The sequence below is a fragment of the Psammomys obesus genome, unplaced genomic scaffold (genome assembly GCF_907164565.1).
Source record: "Psammomys obesus unplaced genomic scaffold, mPsaObe1.curated_primary_1811, whole genome shotgun sequence".
Classification (NCBI taxonomy): Eukaryota; Metazoa; Chordata; class Mammalia; order Rodentia; family Muridae; genus Psammomys; species Psammomys obesus.
Window position 1 is genome coordinate 3,613,319 of NW_026596143.1, and position 19,634 is coordinate 3,632,952.

Consider the following 19,634-nt stretch of genomic DNA (forward strand, 5'->3'; position numbering starts at 1 on the left):
AACTTCATTTACGTAGGAAAATATTAATAAATAAGACAGACTTAATATTAGTTATCTTTATATAATAATATATCTCATATTAGAAATTTAACATCAGGTGTGATGGATCACACCTCTAATTCCAGCAATCAGGGAGGATAAAGCACAGAAATAACTGTGTATTCCAGGCCACCTGTAATATGACAGAGCTCCATACTAGTTTGGGTTGCAAAATCAGACCGTGGTTTAAGAAAACACACAACACAGTCCTGTCCATTAAAGACAGATAAAATGTAGAAAACAAAAATCACAAAGCTAGAGAAAATAGTTTTAAGACTTACATGATCCCAGATCTAACAGCTGACATATAAAACAGCTCTTTCACACAAAAAAGCTCAATTAAAATATGTGAGTAAAAGATTAGACCAGGAATTTCAGAGAAGTGGCTCTTCAGGGCAATTAGAAAGCAAATAATAGTTGAAGACACTGGACATCCTGTTGTGACATCAGCATTCATAACGCATGAACACTAGCACACTCACAAACATACAGGAAAAAGTACATCTCATATACACACATTAAATGAGAATTCAAGTGCACAATAAATCTACCAAGAGACCCTAACCTTGTCCATATTTGGATAAAAAACAAAAACAGAAATAATCTGCTACAGTAACCCGAAACAGAAAAAAGTCTGATGTAACTAAGTATTGGCAAAGATGAAAAGATTCTAGTAGAATTAAAAATTAGGAAAAACATTAAAAACACAATGAGTCAACATATACTAATCATTAGACTAATTAAAATGAGGTTTAAAACTTTGTGCTGCCAAGAACATAAAATGATTATGTAACATAATGCACCTGACTCAACCACTTTAGAAAATCACATGACATTATCTCTAGTTTAAGCTAAACATTCTTAGTGTTAACAGAAATTCCGCTGTAAAACTCTAGCACACTAGCACTGAGACCCTTATAAAAATACCAATGTGGAGTAAGAAGTGGTAATGATGCCTAAATTTTCCCAATACAATGGTACAGTCATACAATGCAATACTCTTCTCAATCCATCGAAATTGTTGTTATAGCTATCAACACAGAAAAACTACATGAACATACACTTAGCCAAAGTGGTAAAATCATGTGCATATGATCCTAGATATATAAAATGGAAGTCAGGTAAAACAACTATTTTTGTTAGAGATTCACAATGTATTAGAACACTATGAATTTAAGACCAGCGCAGGTGAATAATGTATTTATCTTACCAAGCCTCTTAGGAAATCCTGTTGACGGGAATCTTAGAGATGTCATAAGTTGTCCATTACCTGCTCTTTGACCAATAAACTTTACTGTTACTATTCCATATGGAAGGCACTGCCTAGGTCTATCTATTGGTCTTGAAAACAAATCATATTCATAGAAGTACACCTGAAAGACATAAAAAGAAAATCAAACTATTGTAAAATACTGGATGCAGCTTTCCAGGGGAGGATCTTAACCATTAAGATTAATCACGAACTTTGAGTGTCTACTATATCTTGGTAGCCCCACCTCGACATTCCGAATGTTGTCTTGTGGTTAAATATCCTCAAGGCTATATGCAGGCTATTCCTCTATGTTAAAATCTAAGGCATCAAGGCATTTTCCCGCACATGAACAGCAACAGAGGGTCTGCATCTTCAAGGATCGTGGCTTCATTACAAAGCATTTACTACTATGTGATTTTGATCAAGGGTTCCAGTATGATTTGGGAGAAAAACTGCTTATCACATGAGTATGATACTTACTTAATAACTATTACAAAACTAAAAACCCACAATGCAAGACCCAGTGTGCTGCTGCCCTGCGCTGAGACAGTCTAGCTTTGTCTCTTTAGGGCGCTCTGTTTCTGGTCTAAATAAGCTTTTCTTTATCTGTCTCTTGATGTTTCCTTTTGTTTGGTTTTTTTGCTGTTCAAGGCAGGATTTTTCTTTGTAGACTTGGATGTCCTGGACTTACTTTGTAGACCAGGCTGGTGTCTATGTCAGAGATACACCTGCCTCTGCCTTCTTGAGTGCCAGGATTACAGGTGTGTGTCACCACACCCAGCTTTAATGTTTCTTTGAGTAGACAAGAACTGTAGCAATCCCTTTAACTTCTATAACCCCTGTTTTTTAAGGATATATAAAATTCCTCTTCCTCCCACCACATATTTTCACTTGGAAGCTACTGATACTGGCAGAAGCACAATAATATTTTAAAATAAGTAGTATTTTTCTATAAAAATACCGCATATGTTCTGAAACATATTTCAAGTCAGATATAATAATAAAAATATTAATACTTTTTACATGTGGAAACATACATATATACTTCCAAGAGAAGACTTTTCACTTATGCATATTTTAATATCCTATTAAAAATCTAAACGTGTTAAGTAAAAAAAAATAAAAACTGCTCTTTTATTTAATGGTTAATTTGTACAGCTTTTCTTTGATCCTTTTCTAAGTATAAGAAATCAATTCTACTGTTTAAAATCACCTTACTTTAGCATATTTTAATTGATACATCATAACCAGACATATTTATGGAGTTTAGTATAAATTTTTGATGTTGTATGCATATATGTATGGTCAGAGATCAGAAGTCAACCATGGATGCCATTCCTCAGTGGCAACAATTTCTGTTTTTTGAAACAAGATGTCTCACAGGATTGGAATTTACCAAGCAGTCTAAGCTGGTTGGCCAATATGTTCTAGCACCTTCCTCCTTTGCCTCTATATAGCTCTAGCAGTATAGGCACATACCACTATATCTGTTTTTTTCCCCTCCCCACTGGTTCTGGGGATTGAAGTGAGGTCTTTATGCTTGCAAAGCAATCACTTTATCCACAAGCTATCTCTCCAGCCCTCTGTGTGTGTTTGTGTGTATTATAAATGACATAAACAAAATTACAGAACTTCCCATTTATCACATTCCCCATCATTGCTTTTTTCTTTTTTTGTGTGGTAAACATTTGAAATTTACTTTTAGTGACTTTGAAATATAAGTAACTGGTTGTAGTTATGTCACTGTGAAGCCCTGTTCAAAAGACAGTCAACTTGGAAATTAAGTCTAGGAATCTAAATAGTTGCTGTACTCATCCTGTGTCTTTCAAGTAATCAATAAAACTTAACATTAACTTACCATTGAATTGTAGGCTTGTAGCTCAATGGTATCTTTCAGAGAAGGCATATTCCTTGACATGTGGCAATCAAAGTTAGGAGAAGGATCCAGAGAAACTTTGTTTTTATCCACAGAAGGCTGAATTTTCTTTATTTTCCCAAAGAGAACCTAAAAGGCAAAAGACAACACAGAATACTTTAAAGCCTTATGCTTTTAATAACAACTTATTAAAAAAAACTGTTAATCCATGCTCTGGATGAATGGGATGTTTTAACATGGTAACTATGCCACTTATTTTTCAAATTAAACTTTAAGATTAGAATTACTTCTAACAAAAACTTCAAAAAACTTACCCAGAAGTAAGTTTACTATGAAAGTGTATATGAAACACTATATTTGAGTTAGAAGTAGAGAATGGTAGGAGAGAGCAGGTGACATAAATTTAGACAGTAAAACACACTATTTTTCTCCCCTTTGTGTTTCTGAGATGGTCTCTCTGTAAAGCTCTGGCTAGCGTGAAACATGCTATATAGGCAAGGCTGCCCTCAAACTTGTGATAGCTTTCCTGTCCCTATCTCCCAAATGCTGGGATAATAGGTGTGTGTCATCAGGCCCAACACAGAGTGCGTAAAGTAAGTACCATCTGAACAAAGTAAGGAAGATTATTAAACAAAAAGGACAACTAAAAAAATTAAATAACTATTAAATGTACAAATAAAAATAAATATTATTCAAGTTAAATATTGCAACCCTTCCCTATCATGCTAAAATAAAGCTTATTAAAAATAAAAACCACATAGATCCCCACACATTAATAGTGGAAGACTTGAACACCCCACTCTCAACAAAAGACAGGTCAACAAAACAGAAATTAAACAAAGAAACAATAACTTTAACAGAGGTCACGAATTAAAAGGATCTAATAGATATCTACAGAATCTTTCACCCAAACACAAAAGAATTTACCCTCTTCTCAGCACCTAATGGAACCTTCTCCAAAATAGAACATATAGTTGGTCACAAGGCGAACCTCAACAGATACAAGAAGATTGAAATAATCTCTGTATCCTATCTGATCACCATGGACTAAAGCTGGACCTCAGCAACAACAGAAACAGCAAAAAGCCTACACACACACATGGAAACTGAACAACTCGCTACTCAATGACAGCTAAAGAAAGAAATAAAGAAGTTAAGTCTTCCTAGAATTCAATGAAAATGAAGATACAACATACCCAAACTTGTGGGACACGATAAAAGCAGTGCTAAGAGTAAAGTTCATAGTACTAAGTGCCTTCAAGAAGAAATTCAAAACATCTCATTCAAGCAACTTAATGGCTTACTTAAAAGCCCTACAGAAAAAAGAAGCAGACACACCAAAGAGGAGTAGACAGCTGGAAATAATAAAACTCAGGGCTGAAATCAATCAATTAGAAACAAATAAAACAATTCAAAGATCAATGAAACCAAGAGCTGGATCTTTGAGAAAATCAACAAGATAGAGAAACCCTTAGTCAAAGTAAATAAAGGGCAGAGAGACACTATCCAAATTAACAAAATCAGAAATGAAAAGGGGGAAATAACAACAGACACAGAGGAAATCCAAACAATCGTTAAGATTTACTTCAAAAGTCTATAGGTCACAAAATTTGAAAATCTAAATGAAATGGACAATTTTTTTGATCGATTCCACTTACCAAAGCGGAATCAAGACCAGGTAAATCAATTAAATAGTTCTATATCCCCTAAGGAAATAGAAGCAGTCATCAAAAGTCTCCCATCCAAAAAAAGCCCAGGGCCAGATGGTTTCAGTGCAGAATTCTACCAGACCTTCAAAGAAGAGCTAACACCAATACTCTTCAAACTATTCCACAAAATAGAAACAGAAGGAACACTACCAAACTCATTCTATGAAGGTAACCTTGGTACCTAAACCCCACAAAGACCCAACAAAGAATGAAAATTTCAGGCCAATCTCCCTTATGAACATTGATGCAAAAATACTCAACAAAATACTTGCAAACCGAATACAAGAACACATCAAAGTTATCATCCACTATGACCAAGCAGGCTTTATCCCAGGCATGCAGGGGTGGTTCAATATGAAGAAATCCATCAATGTGATCCACCATATAAACAAGCTGAAGAAGAAAAAGCACATTATCATCTCCCTTAGATGCTGAAAAGCATCTGACAAAATCCAACACCCATTCATGTTCAAAGTCTTGGAGAGATCAGGGATACAAGGCACATACCTGAACATAGTAAAGGCAATATACAGCAAGCCCAGAGCTGATATCAAACTAAACAGAGAGAAACTTAAATTAATCCCACTGAAGTCATGGACAAGGAAAGGCTGCCCACTCTATCTGTATCTCTTCCACATAGTTCTTGAAGTCCTTGCTAGAGCAATGAGACAATTACAGGAGATCAAGGGGATACAAATTGGAAAGGAAGAAGTCAAAGTATCACTATTTGCAGATGATATGATAGTATAATATGAGTGGCCCCCAAAATTCTACCAGGGAACTCCTACAGCTGATAAACACCTTCAGCAAAGTGGCTAGATACAAAATTAACTAAAAAAAAAAATGAGTAGCCCTCCTTTGTACAAAAAGACAAAAGGGCTGAGAAAGAAATTAGGGAAACAACACCCTTCACAATAGCTACAAAGGACATAAGTACCTTGGTGTGACCCTAATCAAGCAAGACAAAGACTTGCATGAATAAAAACTTCAAGTCTCTGAAAAAAGAAATAGAAGATATCAGAAGATGGAAAGATCTCCCATGCTCATGGCTTGGCAGGATTAACACAGTAAAAATGGCCATCTTACCAAAACCAATCTACAGATTCAATGCAATTCCCATAAAATTACCAACACAATTCTTTACAGATCTTGAAAGAAAAATTCTCAACTTCATATGGAATAACAAGAAACCCAGAATTGCTAAAACAATCCTCTATAATAAGAGATCCTTTGGAGGTATCTCCATCCCTAATCTCAAGCTGTATTATATACAGCCACAATACTAAAAACTGCATGGTACTGGCAAAGAAACTGACTGGTGGATCAATGGAATCAAATAGAAGACCCTGAAAATAAGTCCCCACACTTACGGACACCTGATTTTTGACAAAGATATCAAAACCATTCAATGGAAAAAAGATAGCATCTTCAAAAAATGGTGCTGGTCTAACTGGATATCTACATGTAGAAAAATGAAAATAGATCCATACTTATCACCCTGCACAAAACTAAAGTCCAAGTGGATCAAAGACTATAATATAAAACCAGACACACTAAATTTGTTAGAAGAAAAAGTGGGGAAAAGCCTTGAACTCATTGGTACAGAAGACAACTTCCTGAATAGAACACCAACAGTAAAGGATCTAAGAGCAACAATCAATATGTGGGACCTCATGAAACTGAAAAGCTTCTGTAAAGCAAAGGACAGTGTTGTCAGGAAAAAACAACTGCCTACAGTCATTGAGAAAGGATCTTCACCAACCCTATACCTGACAGAGGGCCAATATCCAGAATATATAAATAACTCAAGAAGTTAAACAGCAACAGAGCAATTAATCCAATTAAAAAATGGGGTACAATTAAACAGAGAATTCTCAATAGAGGAATATAGAATGAACGAGAAACACTTAGAGGGGAAATGCAAATCAAAACGATCCTGAGATTTCACCTTACACCCATCAGAATGGCTAAGATCAAAAACTCAAGTGATAACACATGCTGGAGAGGTTGTGGAGAAAGAGGAACCCTACTCCACTGCTGGTGGGAATGTAAACTTGTACAACCACTTTGGAAATCAATCTGGCATTTTCTCAGACAATTAGGAATAGTGCTTCCTCAAGATCCAGCTATACCACTCCTAGGCATATATCGAAACGATGCTCAAGTACATAACAAGGACATCTGCTCAACCACGTTTGCAGCAGCTTTATTTGTAATAGCCAGACGTTGGAAACAACCCAGAAGCACCTCAGTGGAGGAATGGATACAGAAATTGTGGTACATCTACACAATGAAATATTACTCAGCAATTAAAAAACAAGGAAATCATCAAATTTGCAAGGAAATGGTGGGAACTAGAAAAGATCATCCTGAGTGAGGTATCCCAGAAGCAAAAAGACACACAGGATATATACTCACTCGTAAGTGGTTATTAGATATTCAACATAGGATAAATATACTAAAATGTAATCAAGAAGGACTCTGGCTAAGATGCTCAATCCCCATTCAGAAAGGCAAAGAGATGGACATAAGAGGGAGAAAACAGGACAGGAGCCTACCACAGAGGGCCTCTGAAAGGCTTTACCCTGCAGGGTATCAGAGCAGATGTTAAGACTTATAGCCAAACTTTGGGCAGAGTGCAGGGAATCCTATGAAAGAAGTGAAAGATAGTAGGACAGGGACTCCACAAAGAGAGCAATAGAACCAAAAAATCTGGGCACAGGGGTCTTTTCTGAGACTGATACTCCAAGCAAGGCCTATTCATGGAGATAAACTAGAACCTCTGCACAGATGTAGCCCATGGCAGTTCAGTGTCCAAATGGGTTCCATAGACAGTAATGGGAACAGGGACTGTCTCTGACATGAACTGATTGGCCTGCTCTTTGATCACCTCCCCCTGAGGGGAGAGCAGACTTACCAGGACACAGAGGAAAACAATGCAGCCACTCCTGATGAGATCTGATAGACTAGGATCAGAGGGAAGGGGAGAAAGACCTCCCCTATTAGTGGGCTTGGGGAGGGGCAGAGGGAGGGAGCTACAGGGGGGATACAAAGTTAATAAACTGTAATTACTAAAAATTAAAAAAAAACCAAAAAACCCCACAAATACTAAAAATAAACTAGACTTTATTCATTTTTTAGTTTTTTGCTTTTTCAAAGACAGGGTTTCTCTGTGTAGCCTTGGCTGTGCCCTGAACTCAACTGTAACCAGGCTAGCCTCATATTCACAGAGAATAACCTGCCTCTGTTTTCACAAGTGCTAAGATTACAGGCGTATGACACTTGACTGGCTACTGGACTATTCTTTTTTTTTTTCCAGTATTAAATATACTTTATTGAATGATATTTTTCAAACCAATACAGAGGGTAGATACTATGGGCAATGTGAGAGAAGTGTGTAAGATTGGTTGGAAATGGATATATCAATGCTAAGCTGAGGTGTTCCAAGACCAAACATTACACCCAGTTCCTGAACTAAACAGAAGAAGAACCACAAGTATTCATTCATAAAACTACCAATTCCATGGACCTTCGCAACTATGTCAGGAATTGGACTATTCTTAAATTATGTTTTAGGCAACAGATACCGTTTACAAATTGAGAAAACAAAAAGGAAAAACCTCAAAAAATGGCTGGGGTTACAAACAGGCAATTCACTAAATGTAAATAATAAACATGTAATAGTAACAAAGTCTAAATTAGGTATTAACCACATCAAGATAATTTACTAGCCTGGAAATGACCTTTTAAAAGTCTAACACAGGTTTTCTGAGGATGTGAGAAAAGAGGCAGGAGTATATGGAGTGAGACAAGTAGTTGGTGTCCTTCTCAGGTCCTCTGGACATTACACAGCAAATTATGTAGAAAATGCACATGCCACTGACTTAAAGAACTCTATCTAATTAGCTAATTTTTAATTCTTACATACTTGTTCAGAAGTAATCTTTATTAGAAGTTGTTCATTTTTAATTTAGGACTTTTCAAGGTTTACGCTTGGTCTCATAACTGCCTGTTAGTTAAATCATTCCAATGCTGTTTGAAAACATAATGAGGTAATTCTACAAAATTAAAATAAATTAGAATTGCCACATGAAATACCACATCTGGGTATATTACAAAAATATAAGGGCCAGTGAGATGGCCCATCAAGTAAATGCACTTCCTGCCAAGTCTAATGGTCTTTACAGGATCCGCAAGGTAGGAGATAATCAACTCTCACAAGCTGTTCTCTCACAACTACAGGCACGAAACATATATAATAAAGAAATCTGAGTGCAGTATTTTTTTGTGTGGTATGTATATAAATGTATCTGTGTGGATACTGTGTGTGTGACAGGGATAAGGATGATAGTGTCTACCTCAATCACTATATACCATATTTTTTGAGACAGGGTCTCTCATTGAACACAGAGCTCACTTATGTGGGCAGCCTTGCTGGACAGCAAGCCCAAAGAATCCTGTTATACTCCATCTTCCCAGAACTTGGATTATGTGTGATCTTCCGTATCACTCTTACATGCACACTAGGGATCCAAACTTAGGACCTTATGTTTGCATGGTAAGCTGACTGAAGCATTCCCCATCTCCAAACTTAAGAGTCCTCAAGGAACATTTATATATCTGTTGTTATAGAACAACTTAAATAGTCAAGATAAATGAGAAAGCAAATATGGTGCATATACCTTCTGAGAAGGGAAATCTGAGAAGAGTGATAAACAGCACATGCTAAGTGATGTGACAGCGGCAGTGTCCTCACTCATACAGGTACTCACAATAGTCAAACTCTACTCTTCGCTCTACAGAAGAGAACGCTGACTTTCAAGGTCTGCTGGGAGAAGGTGTAGTATTTACTGTTTAATGTACATAGTATTTTGGCTTGAAGTTGCAATGAGTTCTGGAGGAAATGTGATGATTGAACAACAATATGAATATATTTGCAGCTACTGGAATGTATTTAAAAACTGTTAAGAGTACATTTTATGGTACTTTACTATAAAATAATGTTCGTAAAACATTTTTTGTGCACTTAATAGCATTTTCCAAACAGGTTTTGAAAAACTAGAATGATATTTTGTGCCTTTGTGTGTGCACCTTGGGGACAGATGTATGCATGCTTGGAAAATACTCTCATGACTGAACCATGTCAAGGCCAAATTTTATTACTAACAAATGAGTGCACGTCTTTCTAGGTTTCTTTTTGTTTTTCTTTTCCCACCTTCCTTTTCTTTTCTTTCTTTTTTCTTTTTCTTTTTTTTTTGTGTGTGAAACCCACAGAGACAGGGTTTCTCTGTGTAGCTCTGGCTACCCTAGAACTTAATTCTATAGATCAGGCTGGCCTCACACTCACGGAGATCTGCCTGCCTCTGCTTCCCGAGTACTGGAATTAAAGGTGTGCACCACCACCACCACCACCACCACCACCACCTGGCTTCTGTTTTTCTTTTTCCAGTGTTCGAACTCCAATCCAAGACTTCATACACACTAGATAAGTATTCTACCACTAAGAATACCCCTAGCATACTTCTGGTCGTCTGTGTGTGATAAGGGTTTGTGTACACACTATGTGCTATGTGAGAAGGCAAGAGGAAGACTTACTCCTTTGAGATAGGGTCTTATACTAGAACTAGGCTGGTGTCCAGAAAGTCTGAGTAATCCTCCTGTCTCTGAGCCTCCTGAACAGCATTGGGGTTACAGGGGTGCACGGCCAAATCCAGTTTTTCACTTGGATGCTGGGTATCCACAACTCAGGTTCTCATGCTTGTATGCCAATTACCAACAGTGTTGAGTATACTGGTTTTCTAAGAGAGTTTGGTCTATCAGGCAAACTTTAACTTGTTGCGTTGTGGGGGGTGGGGGTGGGGTCTTAAACCCAAACCTTCCACATGCTTGGATTATAGGCATGCTTGGTCTATGTAATACTTTGTATCATATGCTTGTATAAGCATTTCCATAAGCCCTTAAAAATGTTCTGTAGAAGCTGAAGAAATGGCTTGATGGTTAAAAGCACTTGCTGCTCTTGAAGAGGGAGGACCCAGGTCCAGTTCCCAGTATCCACATGGTGGCTCCCAACCAGCTGTCACTCTAGTTCAAGAGGATCCAGTGCCCTCTTCTGGCCTCTGCAGGCAGGTACACATTTGGTGCACTTACATACATGCAGGCAAAACAGCCATACACACAGAAGTAAAGAAATCCTTTACAAAATGCTTGTCCATCTAATGATAATGAGTATATCATATTCCAGGGAAAAGAATATATGACAATTCCATCATACGCTAAGTGGGTACTTTAGTGGTGACAATTATGTTTTACTCTAAACAAACAATACTCTCTCATACAAAGGTTTGTGTTCTGATGTCTTGTTCTACCATTTGCCCAAAATTATCATTTTATATAAGCAGGGCACATTTGTTAAAAAAATAAATATTGGTATAATCCTATTTTAATTGCTAGGAAGATACAAACTACTATGGTATGACAAAAAAATAAAAAGAGGAATAATGAATCCAGAAAAAAGTATGTATTGGGAAGATGATGATGAGTGCTGACTTTGCATACTTGAGTCCTTACTTTGTGCTGCAGTAGATAAAGAGTAAAGAACAAGGTAAAATTCCAAAGGATGACAAAATAACTATGAAATTCTATTTAAGATAATTTAAACTCAAAGCAAGTTAAGTCCATGCTCACTGAAAGTAAACTGATCCTGTATTTAGTATGTTTTATGCTACTACCTACCTTAAAAATCATAATACTTTCTACAGGAGAGTTTTGACTCAGAGCATAGTTCAGGGAAACATCAACATGTCTAAACATATAAATTCCAAGAAGAGGATTCCCAAGTATCTTCAGTGTGGATGCCCTGGCACTTAGCCCGTTCTGGTAAACGTCTACCATGTCACTCTGAGGAAGTGCTAAAAAGCAGAAATGTTCTTCCAGTTCTCTGCCGTGTCTCCCACTCTCACGCATCTCTGACCTAAGGGAAAACCAAGTGACATGCAGTTAAAGCAACTTTCAAAAAGATGAACTGTCTCAGCTTATCAAAGCAAGCAGAGCGTACTGACAATAATCAGAGGTACTAACTCAAAATATGATAGTAAGTTAGGGCTGAAAACCATCTAAAAACCAAGCTCAAGAGACCAAGTCCAGGATTTATGGGTAGCCTGGATGGGGTGATGTTAACATCTACTAAACGCTTTTTTTTTTTTTTTTAACTTTATATCCCAGCTGTAGCCTCCTCCTTCATCTCCTCCCATTTCCTCTGACCCTAGCCAATCAGGTCTCTGTGGCCTGGTAAGGCTGCTCTCCCTTCAGGGGGAGGTGATCAAAGAGCCAGCCACTACCAAACACTTTTAAATATAGCCATTATATGATCTTAAACTTTCTTATACACGTTTTCTTTTCAAATATCTAACTTTTCTATTGTTACAAACATCTAAAAAGTAAGTTTCAAAATACACTGAACTACCTTATGCTTTAACCAAAGTAACATTATAACAGGGCTGTAATTATACAGTACCTAATATCTCAATTTACTGAGCTACTGGGCTCCACAGTTTATGGAAACTTAGTATTGCCTATCTAGTCAAGGTGATCAGTGTCCCTTTTACTCTAGAAACATACTCACCTCAATGTACCTTTTATCATATGTCACTAATTTAGTCAATATTGTAAATTTATTCTTTATCTTCTATGATGAACTGTGCCTAGTGAAATAGAGTATTATTTTTCAAAATTTGGGGGGGAGGCATGAATAACCACTTAAGATGGTGTTCTTAATATAGAAATACACATTATATACATGTATGTATACGCCTTCTGAATAATCTATTGATTGGCCATTCTCTCCTCCCTCCCAATTCCTGAGACAAAATACAACTTAAACTAGGCCAGCTTATAACCTTACAATGGCCTCTAAGTGTCAAAGTGAAAGAACCACATAGCTCTCTCTTTTAGATGAAAATCCTAAAATGTTAACCTTAGCTAGGAATGCATACTAAAAGCTGACAGGGGCTGAAGACAAGGCTCTTGTACCAGTCAGTTAAAAAAAAAAAAATGGAAGAATTCATTAAAACTAATAATCCAGTGCATATGCATGTATGTAAGTAAAATAATCTTTGTAGTCTGGACAGAAGATCAAGAATTACAATGTTCCCTTTGGTCACGCCAAGATGACAACAAGCCGTGACACTACAATGCTGTGAGGGCCGGGGAGCCAGGCCATCCTGAGGCTGGCAGAAGCTGTTTCATGAGGCTCAGGGAAAGCAGCTTTCAGATCATCAGGTGCCAAGTGAATCACCAAATGCGGATGCAGAGGCTGTAGCCAGTTATCTAGAAGCTCAGCTAAGGTGGCCAAGGAAGGGGACACACAGCAGACATTCATCAGTTTTCTACTGAATGCGATGGACAACTCTCCCAGCTGGTAGAGACTGACGTATGCCTTCAAAGGCTAGCCTACCTCTCTTTTTAGTGGCTGATGCAGCTAGTGATGTTAAGGCCAATCCCCATTCATCACCTGTGTGAAAATCTAGGGTCCCCAAGAATTGCAGTGAGTTTACCCTGCCACTGCTCTGTAAATGAGCTACGGAACCTTGGACAGCACCACTTATATTTTCAGCATAATATGCTATGTGGTAAATTAAAGACACAATGCCAGTTGCACAGGAGTTTTTGATAGTCCCACTACACATTACTTTGGTCCAAAATTTCATTTTAATCAATCATCTTGATGGCAAACATCATAATATTATTGCTGTTATTGTTTAGCTTTCCTGAGTCAGAGTCTCCTGTGGCTCAGGCTGGCCTTGAACTCCTGATCCTCTTCCCTCCACTTTCTAACTACAGGATTACAGGCATACATCATCATACTTGACAAGATTTTAAGGTATTCTATTGATTGGAAATATGTAACAATAAAAACCTCTAGTTTACCACTATAGCTAATCAGATTTAGCAATCATTCTCTGGAGTTCCACACTTGCGGTAATATAGATATATTTCAGTTTTAATCAAATTATTTCAGAATTATATTTGAAAATATTTTAGGCTTAAAGAGAATTTAAGGTTGTAAAAATGCTAACAAAAATCAGATTTTAGAACTACTTCTGGCTCTATAAGTTGTGTAAAAAAATTGTCTTTTCTAAAGTTATTCAAACACTAGGACAGTATCACCATGTCAAACAACAGAAGCTCTGAATCTTGTGAAGTGGGGAATAAAAGACTGTTGAGGGGTCAAAAGGAAAGAAGAGTTGACTTTGAGGTCAGGGGTAGTCCACTGAAAAAGAACGGGGGTGTTCCAAATAAGACAAGGGAAGGCCACATCCGAGCAGAAGTTCTAGGTTATATCCATAGATGGTCCTTGGTTGAGTGTCAGTCTCAGAAAAGACCCTGTGCCCAGATATATTTGGTCCTTGTAGAGCTCCTATCCTTTCCATATCATACTAACTTCCCTTCTTTCATATGATTCCCTGCACTCTGCCGAGGGTTTGGTTATGAGTCTTAGTGTCTGCTTTGAAACACTGCTAGGTAGAGTCTTTCAGATGCCTTTTGTGGTAGACTCCTGTCATAAGTGGCCTGTGGTAGCTCAGTAACCAAGTAGTTTTCCAAAGTAAGGGGAACACGGACTATTTCTAACAGGATCTCAAGGGCAGGCTGTTTGACACCCCCCCCCCCCCCCAGGGGAGGAGCAGTCTGTTAGGCCACAGAGGAGGACTTTGCAGCCAGCCCTGAAGATACCTGATAAAACAGGGTCAAATGAAAGGGGAGGAGGTCCTCCCCTATCAGTGGACTTGGAAAGGGGCAGGGAGGAGACCAGGGAGGGAGTGTGGGGTTGGGGAGGGAATGAGGGAGCGGGATACAGCTGGGACACAGAGTTAACGAAATGTAACTAAAAAGAAAAATAAAATAAAATAAAAAAAAATTAAAAAAAAAAAGACAAGGGAAGGGGCACATGGGATTTACTGTTTAGTATTTAGTGTGAAAATGACAAAGGCTGGTCATGGCAGGTGCTGCAAAATGAACCCCTTAGGAGAGGTACAGGCTCTGCAACTGTGCTGGGGTATGTGGGGAAATACTGGTCACTCTGTAATCTTTTTGTAATTAAAATTCTCTTTACATATACTTTTATTATATTCTTTTCACTCCCCCAAATCCTTCCAGGTCCTCCCTACCTCCCTGCATCACCCTCTAAAAGTAAAAAACAAACAAACATAAAAAAAACCCAAACCAAAAAACTAAAAACAGAACAAAAGACCCAAAATCAAAACAAAAAGTAAGACAAAATTACTACAACAAAACAAGTGCACAAAAGAGCATGGAGTTCCTTTTGTGTTTGTCAGTGACTCCTGGGTATTGGAGAAAATGCATTTTCCTTCCCCAGCAGGTGTCAATTTCAAATAGATTCTTTGCTAGGGATTGCTGTGTTCACTTCCCCTTCTCAGTGCTGGGACTGAACCTGTTTTGTCTAGTTTGAACCTGTTCATGTCTTGTGTATTTTGCCAGTCTCCATCTGTGTATCAGTACTGTTGTGTCTGGATGATGACACAGCACTTCTGGCTTTTACTCTCTTGAATCTTTCAAGGTCAGTGAAGAATGTTTCATTTGCTGTTTTTAGTTCTCAAAACAGCACTTATATGCCAAGCTTTCCTTGCCTGAAGTGTCCAAATTTCACAAAGCAATTTTTGCTATGCCTTTGGCCACTCTACAGCCATTCTGACTTTATCAGTCTCAATATGTTCCCTTCAGAGATGGCAAATTCAATGAGCCTGAACAGACTTGTGTGTCTATAGTAATGCATAAGTACTAGTAGGCATATGAAGAACTAACATACATCAGGTGCTATTATTACCAGACTGCACGCTGAAGGTCCTACCTATTCCTAGTATTAAGAGACTGGGGATATGGCTCAGTTAGTAAAGTGCTTCCAAGGACCTCAGTGCAGATCCTCAGCCCACACACAATGCCAGACACAGTCTTATATGGCTGTGAATCATGCTCAAAGGCTAGGGAAGTGGTGCATTTTCTGAACTTTCTGGCCTGCTTTTCCAGATGAAACGGCAAGGTTCAATGAGAAGACTGTCTCAGAAAATAAGGTAGAGAGCAAGAGAAGACATGTCAAGTTGACCTCTGGTCTCTACACATGTATGCAGACATACATACGACACACTGAAACAGACTCTCAACATTAAAAATACTTAGTTAATAATTTTCTGAAAAAAATTTTTCATGTTTTTATGCAGCAATCTTGATGAGGAACAAAATCTGTTAGACTCTGATCCTCAAATATACTTTAAGCTCTGAAAGTAAAAAGCCCCAAGTCAACCTAGCACTGCAGCCTTTTTCTTTTCTCCCTTTTTTACTACTATGTTGTTAATTATTAAGTAAGAAATAGTAGAAGACTTAAGTTAGAAAACTCATTGACCAAAAAAGCTAGTTTGCATACAGTAACTCTAATGACCAGTAGACACAAAATTAGACTCTCTCCAAAGATGGTAAGGCACTGAGTAACATTGTACTATCTTGTCACCTCTCTAAAACCAACTATAAAGTAGTTTTAAGTGCTTCACCCAAATGGCCATGTCAGTTACCTCATCACAAATAGGTTCCAAGACAACTTGCAAATAGGAGGTAGAAAGCAACCGGTCTATAGATTTATGGTCTATATAGCTTAAATCTAATTGGCAACAAAATAATATATGAACAGGTCAGGTCCTTGGTATGCATAAAGGAGAAAAGGAAAGCATTCTACTATATTTATTAGAAAAAAATGAAATGAGGTTCTTTGGAAAGCTTGACAGGAAATTCAGTGATTAAGTACTTAAAATATAGTGTCATACCCTTTCTCATAAACAACTTTCAACACCAACACTTCCAAATGAATATGTAACACAAACCCATTTTCTACTCAATTCACACAGAGAACTATCCAAAATTCCATTTACTTCCTATGCCTTACTCTATATCCATGAAGTATGTGCTATGCCTTCATTTCCAACAGGTCTGGATACATATCCATAGTCTGCATCCATTCAAGACGCACATTACAAAGAGTTAAATTATCTACAACCAAAGTACAACTGTGGGGAAAAAAAAAATCAGAGAACTACAATTACATTTTTAAAAGTAAAGAATGGTACAAGCAAGGGCCAGTGTCAGCTGGGCCTCACTATTATTATCTTCTTACATAACTAGGTCAGATTTCTTGCCCTCAGAATTCCTAAGGCTCATAACCATAGCAGGGGAACTTTAGACAATGGTTGAAGACTAGGAATTTTCGTTGCCTGGAAACAAGTGGCTGAGCCTTTTTCATCACATAACTTTAAATACACAATGACCTTTACCTGGATTTTATTTTGGAGCTTCTTTTTTTTTCCCTTACATTAAAAGTATCTACCATCTGTATCTCTCTCTTTCTCTCTCTCTCTCTCTCTCTCACACACACACACACACACACACACACACACAAACACACACACACCCCAGATGTGCTGCCATGCCCTGATTTCATGAAGCTGCTGGGGATCTTCATATTTGTGTAGAAAGTATACTACCAAATGAGCCAATTCTTTTTCTGCCTTCCCCCCGACAGGGTTTCTCTATGCAGCAGCCCTGGCTGTCCTGGAACTCACTTTGTAGACTAGGCTGGCCTCAAACTCAGAGAGATCCACCTGTCTCTGCCTTCCAAGTGCTGGGATTAAAGGTGTGTGCCAATCCTAACTGGCAAAATTTTTTACTGTAGAAACCTCAGTTTATTTATCAGGAAAAAAGTACGTGGAAAAAAAGGTATTTAGGGAATGGCAAAGGTGACAGACCTATGCTTTGTCCCAAACTTATGTCTTAGTTAAATATTATTCTTTTAAGACTTATATTCATACAAACTTTGGAAAAGACAGATTTTCTATGTTAAGTTTACCAGCTGAACACCATGGAGATGAAGTCACAATCAGAAAACATCTTTTACTGAATCTTAATTTTTAAAAGTGAGTTTTTGAAAAAGTGATTTTAGCAGGAAACAGTTATGACACTAAATGCACTGAAATTTTTGTTTATATTCTCCAGTAAACTAGTTTCATGAACTAAATGGAAGGTGCTCCACATCAGATTATCACCCATCTTCCATCTGAGAACAGAGGGGGAGGGTGTCTTTAATCCTTTTTTCTCAACCATAATAGTTTTTTGAAATGGGTTACTTAGGAGTATCTCCTTTCTAGTAATGAATTCAGTTCCAGTTGAGAGATTGTAGAGACTTCTAGTACAGATAATTTACTGTCTTAAGAATACCTTTGCTTTAAGTTTCTCTCCATTTAGTTTGAGGTTGGCTATAGGCTTGCTGTATATTGCCTTTACTATGTTTAGATTAAGTGCCTTGTATCCCTCATCTCTCCAACACATTAAACGTGAATGGGTGTTAGATTTTGTCAAATGCTTTTTCAGCATCTAAGGAGAGTATCATGTGGTTTTTTCTTTCAGTTTGTTTATATGGTGGATTACATTGATAGATTTCTGTAATTGTGCTAACTCAAGATCCAGCTATACCACTCCTAGGCATACATCCAAAAGATGCTCAAGTCTGTAACAACATTTGCTCAACCATGTTTGTAGCAGCTTTATTTGTAATAGCCAGAAGCTGGAAACAACCAAGATGTCCCTCTCAATTGAGGAATGTATACAGAAATTGTGGGATTATACAATGGAATTTATACAATGGAATACACTCAGCAATTAAAAACAAGGAAATCATGAAATTTGAAGGCAAATGGTGGGAACTAGAAAAGATCATCCTGAGTGAGGTATCCCAGAAGCAGAAAGATACACAGGATATACACTCACTTACAAGTGGATATTAGACACATAATATAGGATAATCATATGAAAATCTGTACACCTAAAGAAGCTAATCAAGAGGAGGACCCTGGGTAAGATGATCAATCCCCATTCAGAAAGGCAAATGGGATGGACATCGGAAGAGGGAGAAAATAGGGAACAGGACAAAAGCCTACCAAAGAGGACCTCGAAAAGGCTCTACCCTGCAGGGTATCAAAGCAGAGGCCAAACTTTAGAGGTAGAGGTGATCAAAGAACCAGTCCATGAGTTCATGTCAGGTCAGCTCCTGTTCCTATTATTGGGGAACCTTTTTGGACACTGAGCTGCCATGGGCTACATCTGTACAGGGATTCTAAGTTATCTGGCCTGCTCTTTGGTTACTTCCCCCTAATGTGGAAGCAGCCTTACCAGGCCACAGAGGAAGACAATACAGCCAGTCCTAATGAGACCTGATAGACTAGGATCAGATGGAAGGGGAGGAGGACCTCCCCTATTATTGGATGGGGGAGGGGCATGGGAGAAGAGGAAGGGAGGATGGGATTGGGAAGGGATAAGGGAGGAGGCTACAGTTGGGATACAAAATGAGTAAAATGTTATTAATAAAAAATAAATTAAAAAATGAATACCTCTGCATAATATCAGCTATGAGGCAACCTCTATCAGGAGTAATTTTTTAGGAAATTCCTGAGCACCATCAGGATCTGGCTTTATCCCATTTCTCTGCCTGTATGTCCTTAACACTGGGTCATCCAAAGAGTAGCCTCATTACACCAGTGCTTTGTACCAGGAAAAAGGTGTGTCCTTGTTTGCATCATATTGGCATCTCTTTCTTAGAGACTCCTATGATAACTTTCTCACTGTAATTTGTCCAAACTGTTCTAATTCTATCCTTGGAAGTAATCATTAATAAAGTTGATGAAGTTAGCCATGGGATGAGTCAGAC

At 37.9% G+C, this 19,634-nt stretch overlaps 1 protein-coding gene across 1 annotated transcript in view; it reads right to left on the bottom strand.

Annotated features, from left to right (window-relative positions):
* Window positions 1-19,634, bottom strand: part of Tex15 (testis expressed 15, meiosis and synapsis associated) — a 51,042-nt gene that overhangs the window by 20,086 nt on the left and 11,322 nt on the right. The window contains exons 3-5 of the mRNA XM_055593473.1: window positions 11,609-11,846; window positions 3,150-3,296; window positions 1,250-1,412 (exon numbers count right to left, since the gene is read on the bottom strand). Coding sequence (XP_055449448.1) covers window positions 1,250-1,412; window positions 3,150-3,296; window positions 11,609-11,846 — 548 coding nt within the window. The remainder of the gene's footprint in view (window positions 1-1,249; window positions 1,413-3,149; window positions 3,297-11,608; window positions 11,847-19,634) is intronic.